Source organism: Orcinus orca, chromosome 15 (genome assembly GCF_937001465.1).
Source record: "Orcinus orca chromosome 15, mOrcOrc1.1, whole genome shotgun sequence".
In the NCBI taxonomy this organism is placed as follows: Eukaryota; Metazoa; Chordata; class Mammalia; order Artiodactyla; family Delphinidae; genus Orcinus; species Orcinus orca.
In genome coordinates this window covers 57,405,631-57,425,984 of record NC_064573.1, presented here as the reverse complement: position 1 = coordinate 57,425,984, position 20,354 = coordinate 57,405,631, and the positions used below count along the sequence as shown (strand labels likewise).

Sequence of the window (20,354 nt, the reverse complement as noted above, 5' to 3'; positions counted from 1 at the left end):
AGCATCGCGGGCTCCCGGCCCACCTGCCTCTCGCTAATTGCACATCGTACATGCTCAGAAAGGGTCTAGGGAGAGTTTTTTTCCCCACATGTAAGAGGAAAGCAGCGAGTCTTGCTGAGAAAAGGGATTTAAGACACAGGAAAAAAAACAGACTGGTTAAAAGAGAATACTGTGTCCATTCTTCCTACTCAGCTTTTCTCTTCTTATATTGGATCACTAAAGTACACCATTTCAAATGACTAAAGAAATATCCTTAACATTTTATAGGTACAAAACAACAACTTTTATAACTTTTGAAACATAACAGAAAAAAGATACACGAAGCCAACAGCCAACTTAATGAGAACATTACAATACTCTTTGTTTTCCTGTCTAACTGCTGTGCTGAATTTTATGTTTATCATTTCTTTGCTTCTTCAAAATAATTTCCCACTTAAGACTATATCTCTAAGGCACATATTGAGTGCTTCTGCATAGTTTTCTGTTTTAAAAATGTAAACAGGCTTCTGGTTTCCTTTGTTCACTCAACATCATTGCTTATATTTTCGTTCTTATAAATGTAGTTGCTGTTGGTTGATTTTCACCATGCAATGTTATATTGTGTGACTATAACACCAGTTAGTTTTTCACATTCTTGTAGGTAGGTAGTTGGATCGTTTCCATCACCACTCCCCTTCCCCTGGCCCATTAATATGAACTTGTCTCCTAATGGAGCGTAACTGCTGGAGTCCTGGGCCATGGGATTTGCTGGAACATCATCAGCTCTCCAGTTTATGCCGACTTGTATTGTTTTCCACCAGTTACTCTTGGGTGGCAGAGTGTGAGTGTTCCCAGCGCTCTGCAGCCTTGCCAGCATCTGGTGTTGCCCGAGTTCTTGAATGGCCACGACATGGTTATCTCCTTGTGGTTTTAGTCTTTATTTCCCTGATCACTGACAAGGTTGAACAACTTTCCATAAATTTCTGTGTGAAATACTTATTCAGAGTTTTGCCCTTTTTTCCCCTGCATGGATTATTATATCTGTCTGCTGTTGCTACCAAAAATACTGCCTCACAAACCTTCCCAAACTCAACATCTGAAAACAATACATACTTATTTGCACGGTAATAGATCTTTAGGTGTTTTGTGATTGGGCTGATCTAGGCTGGGCTTGCCTGGGTGGTTTATAATAGGCTCCAGGCTCGGTGTGCTGGGCCGGGCTGCAGGCTGTGAGTCGGGCTCAGGTGTGCTCTACCCGTGTTCATTCTGGGGCCCGCCCTGAGGGAGCAGAGGGTAACTGGGGCATGCTGTTTTGACGGCGGATGTTGTACTGCAGTGAGGTCAGGACAGATTGCACAAGCACATTTTAAGCCTCAGCTCATAGTGCACCTGCCAGTTGCCAAAGCAAGTCATAGACCAAGCCCAAGGCAAGTGCATTTGCTCCAAATGGAGCCATGGCGAGAGTGAGGATGTCTCACTGTGTTACAGGAGAGTCAAGAATTGAGACTGAGAAAAGTGAAGGAATGGACAAAGATATTTCATGTAAATGGTAAGCAGAACAGAGCAGGGGTAGCTATACTTACATCAGACAGAATAGACTCTCAGTCAAAAAGTGCCACGAGACAGAGAACATTATGTAATGATAGAAGGATCAATCCACCAGCAAGATATAACAATTGCAAATGCACCTGTAGCTAACTTCAGAGCACCTAAATGTGTAAAGCAAACATTAGCAGAACTGAAGGGAGACAGGCAACAATCACAGGCACAGTAGGAGATTCAGAACCCCACTTTCGGTAATGGACGGAAGACCTGAGAGAAGGTCAGTACGGATACAGAGGCCTTGAACAACACTGTGGACCAAATGAACCCAACAGACAGATACAGAACCTTGTACCAGACAGCAGCAGAATATGGGTTCTTCGCAAGTGCGTATGGAACCTTCTCCGGGATAGATCATCGCTTAGTTCACAAAACAAGTCTTAACAAATTTATAATGACTGAAATCACACCAAGTATCTACTAGTCACAGTGGAGTGAAAGTAGAGATCAGCAGCAGGAGGAAAATTCACAAATATGTGGAAATTGAATAACATACTCTTGAACGACCCTTGGCTCAAAGGAGAAATCTAAAAGGAAATTGGAAGATACTTTGAGACAAATGAAAGTGAGAACACAACATACCATAACTTAGAGGATACATCAAAAGCAGTACTAAGATGGAATTTATTGTGATAAATGCCTACATTAGAAGAGAAGAAAGATCTCAAAGAAACTAACTTTCATCCTAAAGGAGGTAGAAAAAGAAGAACAAACTAAGCCCAAAGTTAGCAGAAGGAAGAAAATAGCAAAGATTAGGGCAGAAATAAATAAGATAGAAAACAGAAAAAGAAAAAAACCCTAAGAGTTGATTTTTTGAAAAGATAAAGGATAAACAATATATTGACAAATCCTTAGCTAAACTAATTAACAGACAAAGAGGAATCTCAAAATCAGAAATGAAAGAGGATACATTACAACTGATACCACAGAAATAAGGATCATAAGAGATTACAATGAACAATTATATGCCAAGACACTGGATAACCTAGGTAAATGATAAATTCCTAGAAACATACAACCTACCAAGACTAAATCATGAAGAAATAGAGAGTCTGAACAGATCCGTAGCTACTGTGGAGATTGAATCTGTAATAATAATAATAATAATAATAATAATAATAATAATAATAATAATAATAATAAACTCCCGGTAAAGAAAAGCCCAGGACCAGATAGGTGGCTTCATTGGTGAATTCTGCGAAACATTTAAATAAGAATTAATGCCATTCTTTCTTAGACTTCTCCAAAAAATTGAAGAGAAGAGAATGCTTCCTTTCCCATCTGGATGCCTTTTATTTCTTTTTCTTGCCTAATTGCCCTGACCTAGAACCTCCAGAAGATTGTTAAACAGAAATGGTGAGAGCAGACATCTTGGTCTTGTCCGTGGTCTTAGCAGGGAAGCTTTTGGTCTTTCAGCAACAAGTATGATGTTAATTACAGGTGTTTCATAAATGCTCTTTATCAGGTTTAGGAAGTGCCTTCTGTTTCTGTTTTTTTGAATGTTAGTTTTTCAATCATTAAAGGGTATTGCTTTTGTCAAAAGCTTTTTCTGTGTTAATGATGTTACTGTGTGGTTTTGTCCTCCATTCTCTTACTATGGTTATACTACATTAATTAATTTTCTAATGTTAAGCTGGCTTTGCATTCCTGGTCATGTTGGTTAATACTTTTATATGTTGCTGGATTCAGTTTGCTAGTATTTTGTTGAAGCTTTTGAATATATATTCATAAGGGATATTGGTCTGTAGTTTTCACTTCTTGTGATACCCTTGTCTGGTTTTGGAATCAAGATAATAGTGGTCTCATAGAATGAATCTGAAGTATTCCTTCCTATTCTCTTTATTTTGGAAGAGTCTGGGAAGAATAGATATTAATTCTCTGAATATTTGGTGTAAGTCATCTGAGCCTGGGCTTTTTCAGATTTTCTATTTCTTCTTGAGTCAGTTTCAGTAATTTGTGTATTTTTAGGAATTTCACCTTAAGTTACTAATTTGTTGGCATACAGTTTTCATAGTGTTCCCTTATAATCATTTTGATTTCTGTAAGATCAGTACTGATATAACCTCTCTCACTCTGGTTTTAGTAATTTGAATCTGCTCTTTTTTTTTTTCTCCTGGTCTGTTGAGCTAAAAGTATGCCAGGCTTGTTTATCTTATTGACTACACTTTACATTTCCAAGATTCTTTAGCTTTTTCATATACAACTCTTTTTTTACTTACCCGTATTATTGCTCGTAATTTCTTGTTCATTTTAAAAAATAAATTTATTTATTTATTTTTGGCTGCATTGGGTCTTCGTTGCTGCACACAGGCTTTTCTCTGGTTGCGGCGAGTGGGGGCTACTCTTCATTGCGTTGTGCGGGCTTCTCATTGCGGTGGCTTCTCTTGTTGCGGAGCACGGGCTCTAGGTACATGGGCTTCAGTAGCTGTGGCTCGCGGGCTCAGTAGTTGTGTCTTGCGGCCTCTAGAGCGCAGGCTCAGTAGTTGTCGCGCACGGGCTTAGTTGCTCCACGGCATGTGGGATCTTCCCGGACCAGGGATCGAACCCATGTCTCCTGCACTGGCAGGCAGATTCTTAACCACTGAGCCACCAGGGAAGCCCTTCTTGTTCATTTTTAAAGTTTTTCCTTTGTATATCTTTTTGAGCATCTTAAGCTTATTTATTTAAAAATATTCACCAGTATTTTCTATTATATAAATTTCATCAGGATTGAATTCTTCTCCCCAGTGGCTGATTTTATTGACTGTCCTTCTTAGCATTTGATTACTTTATGTATTTGTGCATTGAATTTTGATTTGCGGGCACACTGTGGGTGGGAGGACTTCGTTTTCTCACTGATATGGGCCTCCTGTCCCCTGACTTTTTGGCTGTGAGTGTGCCTTAGCCTGGTTCCCCGGAGCCCACTTCCTGGTCGGGACTAGCGTTTGCTCTTCCTGCATCTGAGACCCAGAACATTTGTGTCAGAAGCTCTGTTTGCTCCCGCGCGAGACCGGCAGAGCCTCCTGTTGCCTCTTGGCTTCAAGGACAAGCCTGGTTCCAGCACCTTCACCTGTTGACCCTGTCGGTTCCCTCTCCCTCAGGGGGCTGGACTTCTGGCCTGTCCGTTCTCTCTTGCTCTGGAGCCCTGAGCCCAGGAGACTTAGGCCTTAGCCTTGCTGGCCACTTAGTTTCTCATTTGCTGCTGGTTTACAGAGAAGGTTAACTGGTGTGTATTTTAATGGTTTTGTTCTTTGTTTGGAGCCAAGAGATATCTCAAAGCAAGGATGTACAATTACATCTTGGCAGGAAGTTCTCAAGAGGGAATTTTTAGAAACTTAGCCTGGTTCAAGTATGGAGACCTCAGTATGGAAGAAACTTCTTAAGAGATACTGTCTTATAAACAGGTAACGTGTGTGTGTATATTAGCCGCCAGGTACTTTTGAATGGAGTGTAAATTGTTAGATATTGTTCTAGGAAGAATTCAGACAGGTAGACCTTAAAATAGACTTACCAGACTTATTACTGTGCTAATGTTCTCTGGGACCTTTATCTTTGGTACTGCTGCTGTAATTGTGTGTGTGTGTGGGTGGGAGAGAGAGACACACACAGACAGACATGCAAGGAAAGGGAATGTGTTTTTCATTATCTGATTTTGTTATAGCTGCACTGGTGACAGAAAGAATTCAAATTTGAAGATACATCTAGTAAAGTATCTGTTTATAATATTTTGTGTTCAGGTAACCCTGTGTGATAACCCTTTGGACCCTGAATCTTGGGACGTCTCGTGCTGTGATCATAAGGCATTGTGCAAGACAAATGAGTGCACAATTAATACACCATTACTGTTAATCCATGAAGATTGCAACATAGATAATAAAGGTAAATTTTTTTTTAAATTATGAGAGTAGGTGGCTGCCCTGATGTAAGTAAAGAGACAATACAAGTCAACTGTGGACACAAGCTCTGTGAGGAACTTTCATATCCATTTCTTACTTAGATCCTCGTAGCGGCAGGAGCTTGGCTGGTGCACCTGAGTGGTTACGGCTCAGAGCCCTAAGTTTATACAACAGTTGTAAACGTGCAGCATAGTCTGGTGATGAAATGAGTGGCTCTAGGGTTGTACTGGGTACTTGTTTGTCGTGCAGCCGTGGGCAGTGTTTCCTCATCTGTGAAATGGAGGTGATGATGGTTTTTAAAAATGTTTCAGTCATAAGAATTAATGAATAAGAATGAACTGAAAGTCTACCTGTAGATGAGCTCCGGCCGTGCCTGGTGTATGTGGGTGCTCAGGTCACGTTAGCTGTTACTGTCAATACAGTCAAAGGGGAGCAGCAATTCATGCACAAGCTGTCGCAGTGCATTCAGTTGTAATTACTTAATTTATTCAAACACCCACTACTATGCGTTATTGGCATTGAGTATCAACTGGGTGAATACATTTTAGCCTGGTTACATCTTTGGAATGGTGGGAAATCAGTGCAGTCATTGGATATTTGTATGGGATATTTTGGTGCTAAATTCACTTTAAATTCTATGCAGCATCCTGGAAGCAGCTGAAATGTTACCCCATAGTATGTTTTCTGATCTGTGTTGGACCTTCTCTCCCTCTGGGAGCACCACGTGAATTGCCCGTTCGTAATTCTTTAAAGGCATGCATTATATTTCTTGTTAATTTATGTGTGTTTCTTATCCATACAGTGACCATACGATTTCCTGTTTAATTGGGAACGTTTTGGGGAGTGAAAGGCAGTGCTGTTAATAGTTCTGCCAGAATGGGAGGCATGAGTCAGAACTATGCTGGGTTATCCAGGGCACATGGCTACCGTGCTTCTCTTCCCCTCTACAATGTCTGAAGAATCTTCCTTAGATTCTGCAAAGTACCTGTGACTGTCCTGATGATAGTAGGTGATCAATTACCAAATAGCAACTGGACATAGGCGGACTGTGCATTATTTTTGTTGTTTGTAGACTCCTTTAATTTGAAGTATTAAAACTGTGTGCCTTCTAAATAAAAATCTAATTTGTCTGCTTAATTAGGAGGTCAGTAAGACAGGTGTTTGGCCATGCGCAGACAGAAAATTCTATGAACCATGAGGGAAATCGAAATGAGTAAGAGGATTAATTTGAAAAATCCGTGCACTATTTCCACATTCTTCATAGAAATACAAATCAGTTCTCTATACTCATCTGTCTTTTTGTTTAAATATAAAATACTATTTAGAAGTTTCCTTAATTAAAATCACTTAAAATAACCTTTTCTGTTGCAGCCAGTGCTTGGGTGCTGTCGCAGTGCCAGAGTGCACTGGGGCACTGCTCTGCCCAGCCGCTGTCTCTGTTCACCTTCGCTTCTTCCAGACGGTACGCTTCCTTACTGTGTTTTAGAGTCTGACATTATTCTTCCTTGGCTCTAAAGTTTTTTTATTTCTTCAAATCTCAGCAAGGAGGCATGCGGCAGACGTGACATTTGGGTCCCCCCGGGGGTAGGCCACGTATCATGGGAAATCAGAGTAATCCATATATTTTGATACTGTGCCAAGGACTCAGGTTCAGTTTATGTCAGGCATTCTGTTCGGTTGCTTAGAATACATCCTGTGAACTGACAGTGAAGGGACCACCTCAGACCTCCCTCCCTCCCTGTCTGTCTGTGTGTCAGCAACTCCCACCTGTCTGTCTGTCTGTTGATCCATCCATTATCTCTCATCTGTCTACATATCATTCATCTCCTTTGTATGGTATTTGATGGAATTTGTATTTGATTCCTTTTTTTTTGCCTGGCAGCAAAATCTTATATGGGCTGTTAGGTACCTTTTATATTTTGCTTTATTATTTCTAAGTGTAAAGGGAATTTAATTATTACTAAATTGTATTTTGAAACTTCTCCTCAGCATAAACATTTTCCATTTCCCCCCCAATACATGATAATATAAATTCAGGCTTTCTTGCTTTTTTAAACCAATCAGAGTTACTGAGACAATTACCAGGTATTAGCAAGATGGATCACTTTGACCGTGAGGAGAAAGTCCTCAGTAGCCAGACGATTTCAGTTTGACAAGCCATGGGGTATTATTAGTCATGTGCAAGCCAGCCTTGGCCGTACTTGTCTTGTGCAGGAATACTTTGCTACAGGCATCAAGTTTAAACTGTTCATTCGCATAGACGTTCGGAGTGTTACCTGGAGCTAGGCATGATAAATTGTATTTACATCCCACAAAATGAATGCAGTGTTATTGAATTTAGCAGGAAAATGCCTGTCTTAAGGACATGAGTATTATCTGACTAAAAGCAAACGGATATGCGGAAGTGTTTTTTGTTTGTTTGTGGGTTTTTTTTTTTTTTTTGTATACGGAGGAGAAAGAGAAGGGAGTTACAGAGTTTGAGAACATGCTCGCTCCAGTCATACAGCATTCTAACAGGGGTATCATATGGGTCGAGAACTAATATCCACTGGACTCAAGGCTTCTCTGTGATTCAGAGATGTGCGTATGCAGTTCAGGGCATGTTGAGAGTCTGCTGGGAGGTGGCACCGTGGAGAGTGGAAAGTAGAGATCAGGCATCCACAGACCTGGTCATCAGGATGCTTACAGCCTCAAAAGGGGAGACACATCTGAAAATGAAAAACATGACATGTTAAGTGTTGAATACTGTGGCAGAGGGAAGGACAGGTATGCCGCATGTGAGGAGAGATGCACCTGGTCCGTCGGAGGCAGGAGGTGAGCGAGGAAGGCTTTTCTCAGGGATGGGAAGTCTTTTCAGTGGAGTCGTGCAGCATGAGTAAGAGTTAGAGAGGTTGACAAAGGAGGGGCGGTTCTGAGGTTGAGGGACCAGCAAAAGTGTGGGGCTGCGAAGCCACGGGCACATCATGCTCCAGCGGACGTCGCGGGGCACGAGACCGGAGGGGGTCAGAGTTAGGAGTGGAGGGGGAAGATGGATTCCAGACACGCTGAGTAGATTAAACACCCACCAAACCTGGTGAGAGTGTGGGCTGGGATGGAAAGGATGAAGCGATGGCAACAGCTCCTCCATCTCTGGCAATGTCAGGGCTACCATTAGCCCAAAAGGGGTGTCTTTTTTTGAATTAGAAAAAGGTACATTTTCTTCCTGGCGGATGGAAAGCCTGTGGCAGGAGGAATGGCATGTGTGCAGAGCCCAGGGTGGGTTTCAGCTTCCAATGGCCCCTTGGCTCGGTGCTCTTGTGCAGTGCACAGTCTGAGCAACTGTAAGGGGTGGACGTGGCCACTTGCATCAAGAGTGCAAATATGGAGAGCGAGTGGAACTGGGCAGCCGTGAGAGGGGCAGTGACACGCTCAGTAGTGAATGTGCTCAGTTTGCAGTTTTTAGGGTCACTGTTCAGGGGGACATATCACGTAAGAAGTTGGATATATGATTCTAAAACACTGGGGAGTACAGGTGATTTGAGTCCTTTGAACTTTTAAAAACTTACAGGTAAATTGTAGTTAAAATTATTCAAAGGGAATGACCTTCTGAATTATAGCTCCAGTGGGACTTATATAATACTAGTGTTTGGTTCTCGAGACAGTGTGTTTAATCGCTCTATCAAAAAAACGAATTCCAAGCAACTTATTAAAGAACGCCTACTACTTACTAATGTACCAAAGGATGGTCATGATAAATTGGATTGGTGAAACGTTTTCTTCTCTGTTGCAGATTGCCCTGCTATGCCTTGTGTGACTAGGACCTCATACCTGGAACACCTCTGCCTTGACACTTGCGGAGACTCAGACCATGTGAGTACAGAAGCTGTATAGGAAAATTGCAGCGAATCCTAACTGGTTAGTTCAGCTAAGCAAAACCAAAATTTCGTAAGAGGGAGGACCAAAGGAATAATATCTATTTTTTGTGACATGTCTTCTAGATGAGGTGGAACACTTATCTCTTTTCCCCATTAATTTAGTAGTGTACTAAGGGCTATAAAATCAACAGTGAAACTTTTGTGTCAGCTTATTTATCAGGGTATTTATGGCAACCAATTATAAGAGGTATAATTGAAAGCATGGTTATTTTTGTTTGTTTGTTTTTGTCATTCTAAAGGAGAAAAAACCCCATCACTCTTTCTGTGGCACTCTTTTGCAGAAAAACACTGCTAAGGAGTGCTAAGCTGGCAATGAAACAGCCCAACAGGAAGAGGAAGCTCAGTATGGATTCCAAGGAGCGTTTGAATCAGGATGGATGCTTGGTAAGTTGTCAGTTCCTGGACCCTTCCTGTAGTTTGTGCTCATTGTGGGAATTCGCAGTGTAATTGTACATCTGCTACAGTGACAGCAGAGGTGTTTTTTCCAGTCACTCGAAACCGGTTGCTTCTGGTTGAGTTTTATGTAGAGTGGTATAGAATATATGTGTCATTGACTGTGGTACATTTTAGAAGGTAATCTTGGGAATTCCCTGGCGGTCCAGTGGTTAGGACTTGGTGCTTTCACTGCCGAGGGCCCGGGTTCAATCCCTGGCCGGGGAACTAAGATCCCATAAGTCACGCCGTGCAGCCGAAAAAAATGATAATCTTCATATTAAAGGTGAAAGGAGGCCTTTTCTTTTAAAAAGATGGAGGTAATTGATGATTATCAAGTAATGGACAGAGTTTGTGAACTAACTGTAGGGGTTGTGTTTGTCAGGGCTCTCCAGAGGATCAGAACCAATAAGAGTAGTTGACAGCCCTGTCACAATCTCTGTCCCTACTTGATAATGACGAATTATATGTATATTTGTAGAGAGAGACGTATTTTAAGGAATTTTTTAAGATAAATTTATTTATTTTGATTTATTTATTATTTTTGGTCATGTTGGGTCTTCGTTGCTGCGCGCGGGCTTTCTCTAGCTGCAGCGACCAGGGGCCACTCCTTGTTGCGGTGCGTGGCCTTCTCATTGCGGTGGCTTCACTTGTTGCAGAGCACGGGCTCTAGAGTGCACGGGCTTCAGTAGATGTGGCGCGTGGGCTCAGTAGTTGTGGCTCACAGGCTTAGTTGCTCTGCGGCATGTGGGATCCCCCAGGACCATGGCTCGAACCGTGTCCCCTGCACTGGCAGGCGGACTCTCAACCACTGTGCCACCAGGGAAGCCTGCTTTTAAGGAATTGACTCATGCAGTGATGGGGACTGACTAGTGGCAGTCTGGAGACCCAGAAAAGAGTTGATGTTACAGTCTTGAGTCCAAAGGCCATCTGGAGGCAGATTCCCTGTTCTTCAGGGGAAGGTCAGTCTTTTTTCTTGTAGGGCCTTCAGCTGATTGGATGAGGCCCACCTCACCATGGAGTGTAACCTGCTTTTCTCAGATTCTACTGTTTAAATGTTAATTACATCTGAAAAATATGTCACAGTAACATCTTGACAACTAGAGGGCATACATTGCATCATGCCTCTAGTTCCCTGTGCTGTTTCCTTATGACAACTTCTTGTATTCCTACAAATGTCAGGGTGGGCAGAAGTGACCAGGAGACCTCCTCCGTGGTGATGGTTTTGGGGATGGTTGGCCATTAGAGCGTTCTCAGGGGCCAGGGGCTCTCGTCATTTATTTGGGTGTGGGTTTTGGTGTCTTCATGTGGGTTGTAGTTGTGCATTTACACATTATGCAGTGGTGAAGTGACACAGTGGCATACTTACATTCTTTGGTTTGATGCCAGGTTGGTGTGACTCCATGACCTCCAGGCATTAAATGAGAAGTGTCCAGCGATGATCTGGTCTGAGGTTGGTTTTAAGATGTTACATATAGGCCTGCATCAAGCTAGAGAGCTGTTTCCTCAGCCTCAGCGCCACGGGGAAGGGGAGTGGTTAACATGGGGGCTGAGGTCCTGTTCCCCTTGAGGTCCAGACGGGACTGGCACCGTGAGCGCCAAGTGGTCTGAGTGTATCCCAGAGAACTAGCTGTCTACGAGGTTGCTTGGATCAGACTTGGGAAGGCCTGCACCTGTCTTGAGTTATGTGAGGATGCTGTTCTCAGCATTTTAGGTTTGCTGTGTCATGTCTTCTGAGGAGAATAGGGTACTTGATGTGTTTAAAGTTACTCTTGGACAGTGGTTCTCCTGCTGTGGTGTCTGGACCAGCAGTGTCAGCATTGCCTGGGAGTTTGTTAGAAATGCAGCTTCTTTGGTCCCACTGTAGACCTGCTGACCAGATGCTCTGGGGGTGGGGTTCAGTGGTCTGTATTCTACCAAGCCCTCCAGGCAGTTCTGATACACGGCCATATTTGAGAAGCATTGTCCCAGGGAAAAAGTTGGACACATCTTACCTGCTAATAGTGCCAGAGCTAATCAATACTGTCTGCTGCATATTTTAAAAATATTTTAGTGTAAAATTTGAGACCACTTCTCCAATCTAAATATATTTTCTACTTTTTCTCAGTATCATTTCCCTTTAAGCTGCTAAAATTGTTACTGCCCCGCCTTAGTTCTTGTTACCTTGCCCTTCAACATGAATATTCAACCTGCTGTCTCAACTGTAGTGGCACAAGTCCCAGTTTTCTCCTAAAGCCCAACTTGGTTTCCAATTTAGTGCTGGTGCTTTTACCATTATTTCCATCCCGCACTGGGGTTTTCGGTTTTGTGAACCCCAGGGGTGCTCAGCACTTACTACTCAGGTGCTGTTTGAGCTTGGCGCCTTGCGTAGCTGGATTTCCGAAAATATCTGTTGAATGATGTTCCTGGTGTTTAATAACATCTCCATGCAAATGGACTTCTTTGATCAATAGTAAGAAAATGATATTTCCGAGGGCCATATTACTCATCTGAGGTCTGAGGTGTTTAGAACATAAAATTATTTTAAAGGATATTCACAGAAGATCAGGGGAAAGATGTGCATTTGGGGTGAATTCCACGTTGCCATGTCCGTTTGGGGCTCATGGCCAGTGTCCATTTTCATTCGTTAAGTTGAATGGTTTAATTCACAAAGCAGGGTCACATCTGTGGCTGCATTCCCCGTCGAGGGAAGGGGGTTCAGTCACTGAAATCATGTTTGAATTTTGCTTGAAATATCAATACCATCCTTTACTTTCTATGTTACCCTTCTTGTTTTAAAGTGACATTTCCAGCCAGCCAAGCAAAATAGCATTGGCAGGTTAAGACCATAAAACATCAAACTAATGACAGTTGGGTGCTTTCTAAACATCTGCTTTTGAGACAGTAATGTCAGGAGATGTGATAATTTTTAGATGCTGATATTAATATCTGTCAATGAATGTCTTCCTAGACTAATATTTCCATGTAGAATTTCAAAATATTTATTTATATTTTTCAGTATGCAGACACATGGTTAAAAAAGACCACATAGGACAGACAGGTATTGAAATAAGAAGTAAATTCTTTACTGAGTAAATTCTCCCCACACCTGCTAAACTACCCCAGTCTTTTCATAAAGGTGTGACCACTGTTTACACTTTCTTGTGTATCTATATAGGGATCAACAAACAAAACAAAAAAACAAAAAGGAAAGCTAAGAAACCCAAATCCTTTATGCACGTACACGTATACATAATACATACATATACTTAGCCCAGATGGGCTGACACTCTGGCTATGGTTCTGTACTTCACATTTTTGCACTTAAGCGTGTGTATCTTGGAGATACAAATCTTCTCATTGTTTCCAGTGGCGCATAGTATTCCACTCTGTGAATGTACCATAACTTATTGAAACAGTGCCCTGCTGTAAACATTTAGGTGATTTTTATTTTTTGTCTTTACACACCAAGTTACATCCAGTGTTCTTATTCATATATCTTGGTATATTTTTGCAATTGACTCACAGGCAAAATCTCACCAGTAGAATCTTGTCCTAAAAAGTTCGTGCCTATAAACTTTTGATTCACCTTTCACGTCGTCCTGCAAAGAGGGCATCCCAGGTTACACTCTGACACCACCCGTGACGGTGCCTCCGCTCCTTAGGCTTCATCTCACGTCTTAAGTCCCGTGTGCTCAGTTCTGCCGTGTGGATGACTTGCCTGCTGGTCTGGCAGGTGGTGCTGCCGCAGACTTGAAGAGAGGGCTTCCACTGCCCCTTGGACTCCTTCTCACATCATGCTTTTCACAACATCCCACACAGAGATGAGTGTCACGTGGGTGCCTTGGTAGCCTTGGCCACCCCCCACCCCTAGGACTGCTGGCAAAGTGTGGCCACATGGTAACTGGGGAAGCGAAGCGTTGTTTTCAGAGTGGTTTCATGGATGTTTGGTGTGTACGTGGGTGTTCTGGGGATAAAACCCCAAACCATATGTAGGCTGTACAGTTTCAAATTCCCTTCATAAAAATGCAAGTTTCTCAAATGAAAAAAGGAGATTTTGTTTGACTATATAAGAATAAAGTACATGTTGTCTAGTTGTGTATATAAAATACCTGAAGCTGAATAAATGTTAGTGCCCATTCTTCCTCTCCCTCTGCAGCTCTTAAAAATCTGTGAACCTGTACCTAATTCATGAGTTATGAACTTTGAGAAATAGAAATATGAGGCATTATTTATTCTTAAGCATCTTAGAGTATTGCTGAATAAAAGAGAACTGACTTAGGCCGAGTAATGCAGTGTGACTAAGATGTAAGGTCCATGTAGCCTTCAGAGAAAGGTAGGATCACTGGGGGCAGAGTGGGACCTTGAAGGATGAAGAATATCTAAGATGTCCATCTTTAATGCTTTATTTAGTCTATTTAAAAATAAAAATATCTAATGCACATGTAATGCTGTTATAACACATGGCTCTTAAGTGCAACCTGGTAAAATGCAAAATGAGGGAATACAAATTATTTGCTTAAAATCTGGATGTCCTGTAGGCAGCTAACCTTGAGAGAGAAGGAAGTTGAAGGGTCATAGCAGGGACTGTCTGACCAAGGAAGCAGCAGGAGCCTGGGTAGGGGGCTGGAAGCAGATACGACGACCTGTGTGACATCTGGCGGGATTATAGTGGCTGTAATGACTTTTCTGACTGAGCAGCTTTGTAGGGTGAGTGCTGGGATGCGAGTCAGGGTATTTGGATTTCGGTCTTTGGCTGTGGTGGTAAGTAGCTCTGTGACCAAGGACAAGCCCTTCGCCAGGCTGACGCTCAGTTTCTTTGTCTCTAGAACAAAAGTCTTGGATTAGAAGATTTTTAAGGGCCTTTTAATTTCAATAAGTCTAAGTTTTGGTACACAGGGAGATAGTAAGGTGAGTGGGGTGCATGTGGGTGGCCAAGTTCAGACGGTCTTAATGTTGGGGCCACTGGGCTTGACATACCGACAGGAGGGAGCCCGGGTTGGCTGCAACTGGGGCGGAGTGCAGGGCAGTCTTTTTTAATAATATCCTTAAGTAGACATCGAAAAAATGTTTAGGGTAGGATTATTTCATTGTCTTATTTTTTCAGTAGTGTCTGACTTTTTAAATCCTTTTGTTACCCCACGCACAACTGATAGCAGCTTGTATCAGCGAGTAGAATCCATTTATATGTGGAGGAACTGCAGAAAGGAGATGTTAATAAAAGTGTTTTAGATGCTTTTCCCTTTTTTTGGGTATAAGTCTTAACAAATACCGTTTGAAAATATACCTGAGTTCTTGTTTTTGTTCACGTTTAGCCAGGTAAACGGATCGAGACGATTGCCATTGAAAAGGATAGTTTGTGATTCACATTTCCCAAGAAAGAGGAGGGGGCACATCACACCAGACAGGGCCCTGTGGGGAAGCACCAGAGTCGGTCGGGGGGCAGCAGGGGCGAGGGGAAAACAGGGGCAGGAGGCTTTATTGTGCTTTTCTCGGAAATGAATGGGGGAGGCAAGGTGAGCAGGCTAAGCAGGTTCAGGATTGGCTAGTTTGGATAATTTCGGTGGTCTCTGGCTACCGGGCTGTCTCTGATCGTCCAGTTCCTGGCCCAGGGTTGGTTTAGGGCAAATGGATAGTGTCCCAGACTGCAGGAGCTGGTAAGGAAAGGGGAGTGGGCTGTGGACTCAGGAGGCATGACCCCAGGCTAGTTGTTTGCTGTCTCCAGGAATTGGCTCACACTGAGAGGGACAGTCCCTCCCCGGTCCACAAGGCCCCCAAATGTCAGTCACAAAATACAGAAAATAAAAATCGTGATGAATACAATTACGAAAGAGAGATTCCATTCGGGGTATTTGAACAAGATGGGGGCATTTGCCTCTGTGTCTGCATCACAATTCCAGTAGAGCAATGGGAAACCATCCTGTCCTGTATTTTTATCTGAAAGGTTAATTTCAGTTATCTTCAGTTTGCGTCCCACATGGGATCAGAGCAACAGAGAATTTTGAAAAGTAGACTTGACACAGCAGGGGAAATTCAAATAGTAGTTTATTACTGGAGATACTGTATAGGATTTTAGTGTTTTCTATAGTTCCGGAAACCAGTAGGTATCACCCTTCATTCTTGTGGAAGAGGAGCAGCAGGATGCTTGAACGTCCTGTGCTCAAGGACCTGACAGTGCACGAAAGGAAGGGGTGTCATCTGATGGTTCCACGGTGACGACCTGAAGTTGCCAAACACAGATCAGTGGGTTAAAACCCTTTTGCTTTGCTTCCTTGATTGGAATTCTCAGACCTGGAACAGTAGGCACTGATTAATTAGAAAACATCACTGTAACGTGTAGTAAAATTATATGACGCATCCAGGGCCATCAGGAAGGAACAGAATGTCAAGCCTTTTTGGTTATTTTCCCAGCTCATAATCCTCTCTTCCAGAACGATGGATTTGAGTTGGCTAATGGAAATGTACCACAGCAAAGACTTATTTTATGTTCCTTAAACTATTATCTCCCCTTTTTCAGAGCAGTGTTCTTTTTTTTTTCTTAGAGCTTTATTTTCAGTTTTCAGAACTAAAGTTTGAAACCTGAGAAGGCATAGTAATGGTTTTGTTTTTCTCAATTCATCCTGATTTCCTGAAGTGTTCTGTTGGAAAGGATAAGGAAAAGTGCTCATTTTTCCTTTTTTGAAAAGATTAACTCTATTCATTAATAGCAGTGTGGATTTACTACCTTTAGGAAATAATTAATTAACCCCGACAGACTCAAAGAATGTTAAAGCTAGCAGGAGCTTTGAGAACATCTAGTCCAATCCCTTTATTTTACAGACAAAAGAAATCAGATCCAGAGAATGCGTGTCATTTGTTCCCAGTTACCTAGCTCTTTGGGTAACTAGGTGGGGTTGGGATTTGGCCTGAGGTTACCTGACCCCCGATTCAGCATTTTTTTCTGCCCTATTATATGATATTAAATCATTTTTTGTTTGCAAAAAAAAAAGTCCTAAAAATGAGGTCAGTATATCGTAAGAGAAATGTAAATTTATTCTGTAATACAAAATCATGATCTTGCATGTGTATGTCTACATATCTATAACCTTACTCCATCTTTAAAAACATATGGACATCAGGAGCTTGAGTAATTTAACTCTGAAGCGAAAGGTAATGTTATTTTTGTGAGGAATATGTTTTTTCTATCTAGGTAGAATTTCAGTAGCAAATAAAGAAGTGTGAACCAAACATTCTAATCCACTGACAGACAGCATGTTGTATATTTCTTTTTATATTTGAATGATACAGTGATTATAGAAATGCTTCAGTAGCTGTTGTGCTCACACAGCCAACCCTGTTTCTTGTTACCATTTCAGTTTTGCAGTAGAACATTTATGAGAAGAGACTTGCCTTGTTTTGAATTACGTAAATTTCCTGTGCATTGAGTGGGTAAAGAGGGATGGAGTTGGGGTGAAGAGCTGCCGTGGAAAATTAGACCTGATTCAGTTCATCATCTCACATGCAGTGGAACAGAGGTAGATAGGATTGGGTTACTGCCTCCCCGTCTCCCCTGCCCCGTGACCGTGGACTTGCAGCGCCTTGTGTGGTCCACAGACCTTCAGCAGCGGCATCAGCTGGGGGCTTGTTGGAAACTCGTGCTCTTAGGCCCTCCCCAGACCCACGGAATCCAGATGTGCATTTTAACAGTCTTCCCAGATGATTCACATGCATGTTGAAGTTTGAGGAGCACTGGGTTGTAGTACGTTTTGTAAGGATGCAACTGTATTACTTGCACAGAGAGATCCATGATAACTTTGGACATGAAATCTGCTAGGCACAGAAGTCCCATTCTTGAACCTTGCATTCATGCCTTCAGTCAGCAAGTATTTGTTAAACTGGACGAGGGGCCAGGCTGTGCTTTGGGGAGGAAAGATGGTTAAGACCCTGTCTGCCTTCAGTAAGCTCAGCAAAGCAGACGAGACCAGTAGAGAGAAGCTGGTCACGCAGTGTGGTAGGCCCAGTATTAGAGATTTATTCAGGATATTTCCAGGCTTCAGAAGGTTACCTGACTTAGCATGGGTGAGGTGGGAAGCAGAGAAGAGGAAGTAGGATCAGAGAAAGCTTCCCGGGGGAGAAATAGGCACATGTTAGCTTTCTGTTGATGGTAACAAATCACCACAAGCTTAGTGGCTTCTTACAACACATTGACTGTTACCTCACACTGCCTGTAGGTCAGATGTCCAGGCATGGCTTAAATAGGTTCTCTGCTCAGGGGCTCAAAGGGTAAAATCAAACGGTTGGACTGAGTTCCTTTTGAAGCTCTGTGGCCTCTTCCGAGCTCAGATGGTTGTCGGCAAAATTCAGTTCCTTGTAGTTGTAGGACTGAGGTTCCTGCTTTCTTGCCGGCTATCACGCAGAGGCCAGCCTCAGCTCCGGGGAGACCCACAGTTCCTTGCCATGTGGTCCTCTCACAACAAGGCAGCCTGCTTTTTTCAGGCCAGCCGGAGACTCTCCTCCATTCAGCTGAGGGGAGTCATACGTTGTAATGCAATCGAGGGGGTGACCATCCCATCGCCTCTGCCATTTTCTGTGGTCTAGAAGCAAGTGACGGGGAGGGGGCTTGGGGGTGGCTCCTTGGGGTCATCTGGGGATCCTGCCCACCGTGAGGTGATTTCCCTGGGGCTGGGAGGGAGAGCGGGACGGACAGTGTGACCGAGACAGCGTGGGTCCCAGAAGCCGCAGAGTGAGTTCTGGGGACTCTGAACAGGGGATGCAAGAGCATTAGAGTGAAGATGAGGAACTAATTTTGTGCTGGCTGAGTTTCAGGAGCCTGTAGGGCACCCAGATGAAGCCGTACAGTGGACTTGGGATCTGCACGTCTGTAACTTGATGGAGGGAGACGTGGGTCCATTGGTTGCCGTGTGTGAGACTGAGTGACCTGGATGTCAGGGGCTGAGCGAGGCAGGCGGGGGGTGGGGTGGAAGCCCTGGAGAGCAGGGTGATGGTTGTGCAGGGGTGGAGGCCGGTGCAAGCGAGCTGTGTGGAGGACGGGCCCTGCACAGTGGGATGGGGAGGAGGGGACGGCGGGGACACCCAGCCTTCACTTTGTCCTCCATCCGCCATGAACAGCTGGCAGACACCTGACCAGAGAAGGGCAGTCAGTGCACAAACACTGGGCATTGCATTCCATTTGTTCCCTAAAACCCAGCACTGTTCCTGGCACATTAATTGCCCAATAAATGTTTTTTAAATAAGTAATTAACTCAGGGTTTTAAGATTCCTCTTTACTCCTCCCTCAGGATTCTTCTTCCATCTGAGATCTTGTTCATCCAAGATACGCTTTTTCAGTTAGAAAACAAATAGAAGGTAACTTAATTTCGATTAAGTCTTGATACACTCTTGACAGTTTGAGATCTGGCAAAACACCTACGATAACTGCCGTTAACTGAGAGTCTGCATGTGGCGTGTGCTTAGCAGGGCTCTGCCCGTGTGTCTCTAATCCTCTAAACAATTCAGTCAACAAGATATCATTACCTCCAAGTCACAATTTAGGAAACCCAAACTCAGAGAGGTTAAATCACTTGCCCAGGGTCATACAGCTGGTGAGGGGAGAAGTAGGGGTGTAAACCCTCAGCTGTCTGACTCTAAGACTTGTACAGAACAGAACCTCTTACTGTGGTTAAAACACAAAGTAGCCCAGGAAGCATATCAGAACATCAGGCTGTAATAAGTAAAGCATCGTGGCTCTGGTACTTGGATAGACAGGTAAACTAAAGAAACAGAAGAGGCAAATGCACCTGGGGGTTTAGTGTATAGGACACTGATCTTAGACTGATGGGAGGAGGGGGACCATCCCATAAGTGGTCTTGGGACAGGTGACGAGCCACCTGTGTAGGAATAGTGTGTCTCAACTTCACACCGTGTCCCAGCACAAATTCAAATTTGTCAAAGATTTAAGTGTAAGAAATAAACCATAAGTGTAAAAGACATAAACAAAGAAGAAGGTTTTTATGATGTGGGAGTAGAGAAGGATGTCCTATTACTCAACAATAGCAGCCATAAAAGAAGAGTTTGATAATTTTATTTCTCAAAATAAACAACAAAAATCCTTGCGTATTAAAAATACTGTAAGAAAGAAGTGAAAAAGAGAAATGACTAACCAGGAAAAAATAAATAATGCCTCTCATATTGTAGACAAAGGACTAATCTTCCTAATTTATCCAGACCAAAAGATGAGTAGTCATTCTAACAGAAAAAAATGGGCCACAGATGTAAAGAGATATTTCACAGAAAAGGAAATACAATGGCTTTTAAATATACAGTCTTCAGCTTCTTCATAATGGAACAAATGCAAATAAAACGATAGTGAGATATTATCTTTTGCATCATCATCTTGGCAAAAATCCAAAACTTTGCTATCACACCCTGTGGGCAAGGCTCTGGGAAGACGGGCCTGATCCGAGGCTGTGGGGCTGTTGAGTGGGGCTTGCTGGGCGCCAGGCCTGGCAGGAAAACACAAGTCTGGTTTGACCCGGCTGGTCCACTTCTGGGAAGTCATTCTGTACATATCCTGGCACATATGCAAAACGCTCCG

General features: G+C 42.9%; 1 protein-coding gene across 1 annotated transcript in view; it reads left to right on the top strand.

Annotated features, from left to right (window-relative positions):
• The window catches only part of L3MBTL4 (L3MBTL histone methyl-lysine binding protein 4), a 352,526-nt gene that overhangs the window by 38,561 nt on the left and 293,611 nt on the right, over positions 1–20,354 (top strand). Inside the window, exons 2-3 of the mRNA XM_033439375.2 lie at positions 9,226–9,305; positions 9,652–9,754. Coding sequence (XP_033295266.1) covers positions 9,683–9,754 — 72 coding nt within the window. The 5' untranslated portion in view covers positions 9,226–9,305; positions 9,652–9,682. The remainder of the gene's footprint in view (positions 1–9,225; positions 9,306–9,651; positions 9,755–20,354) is intronic.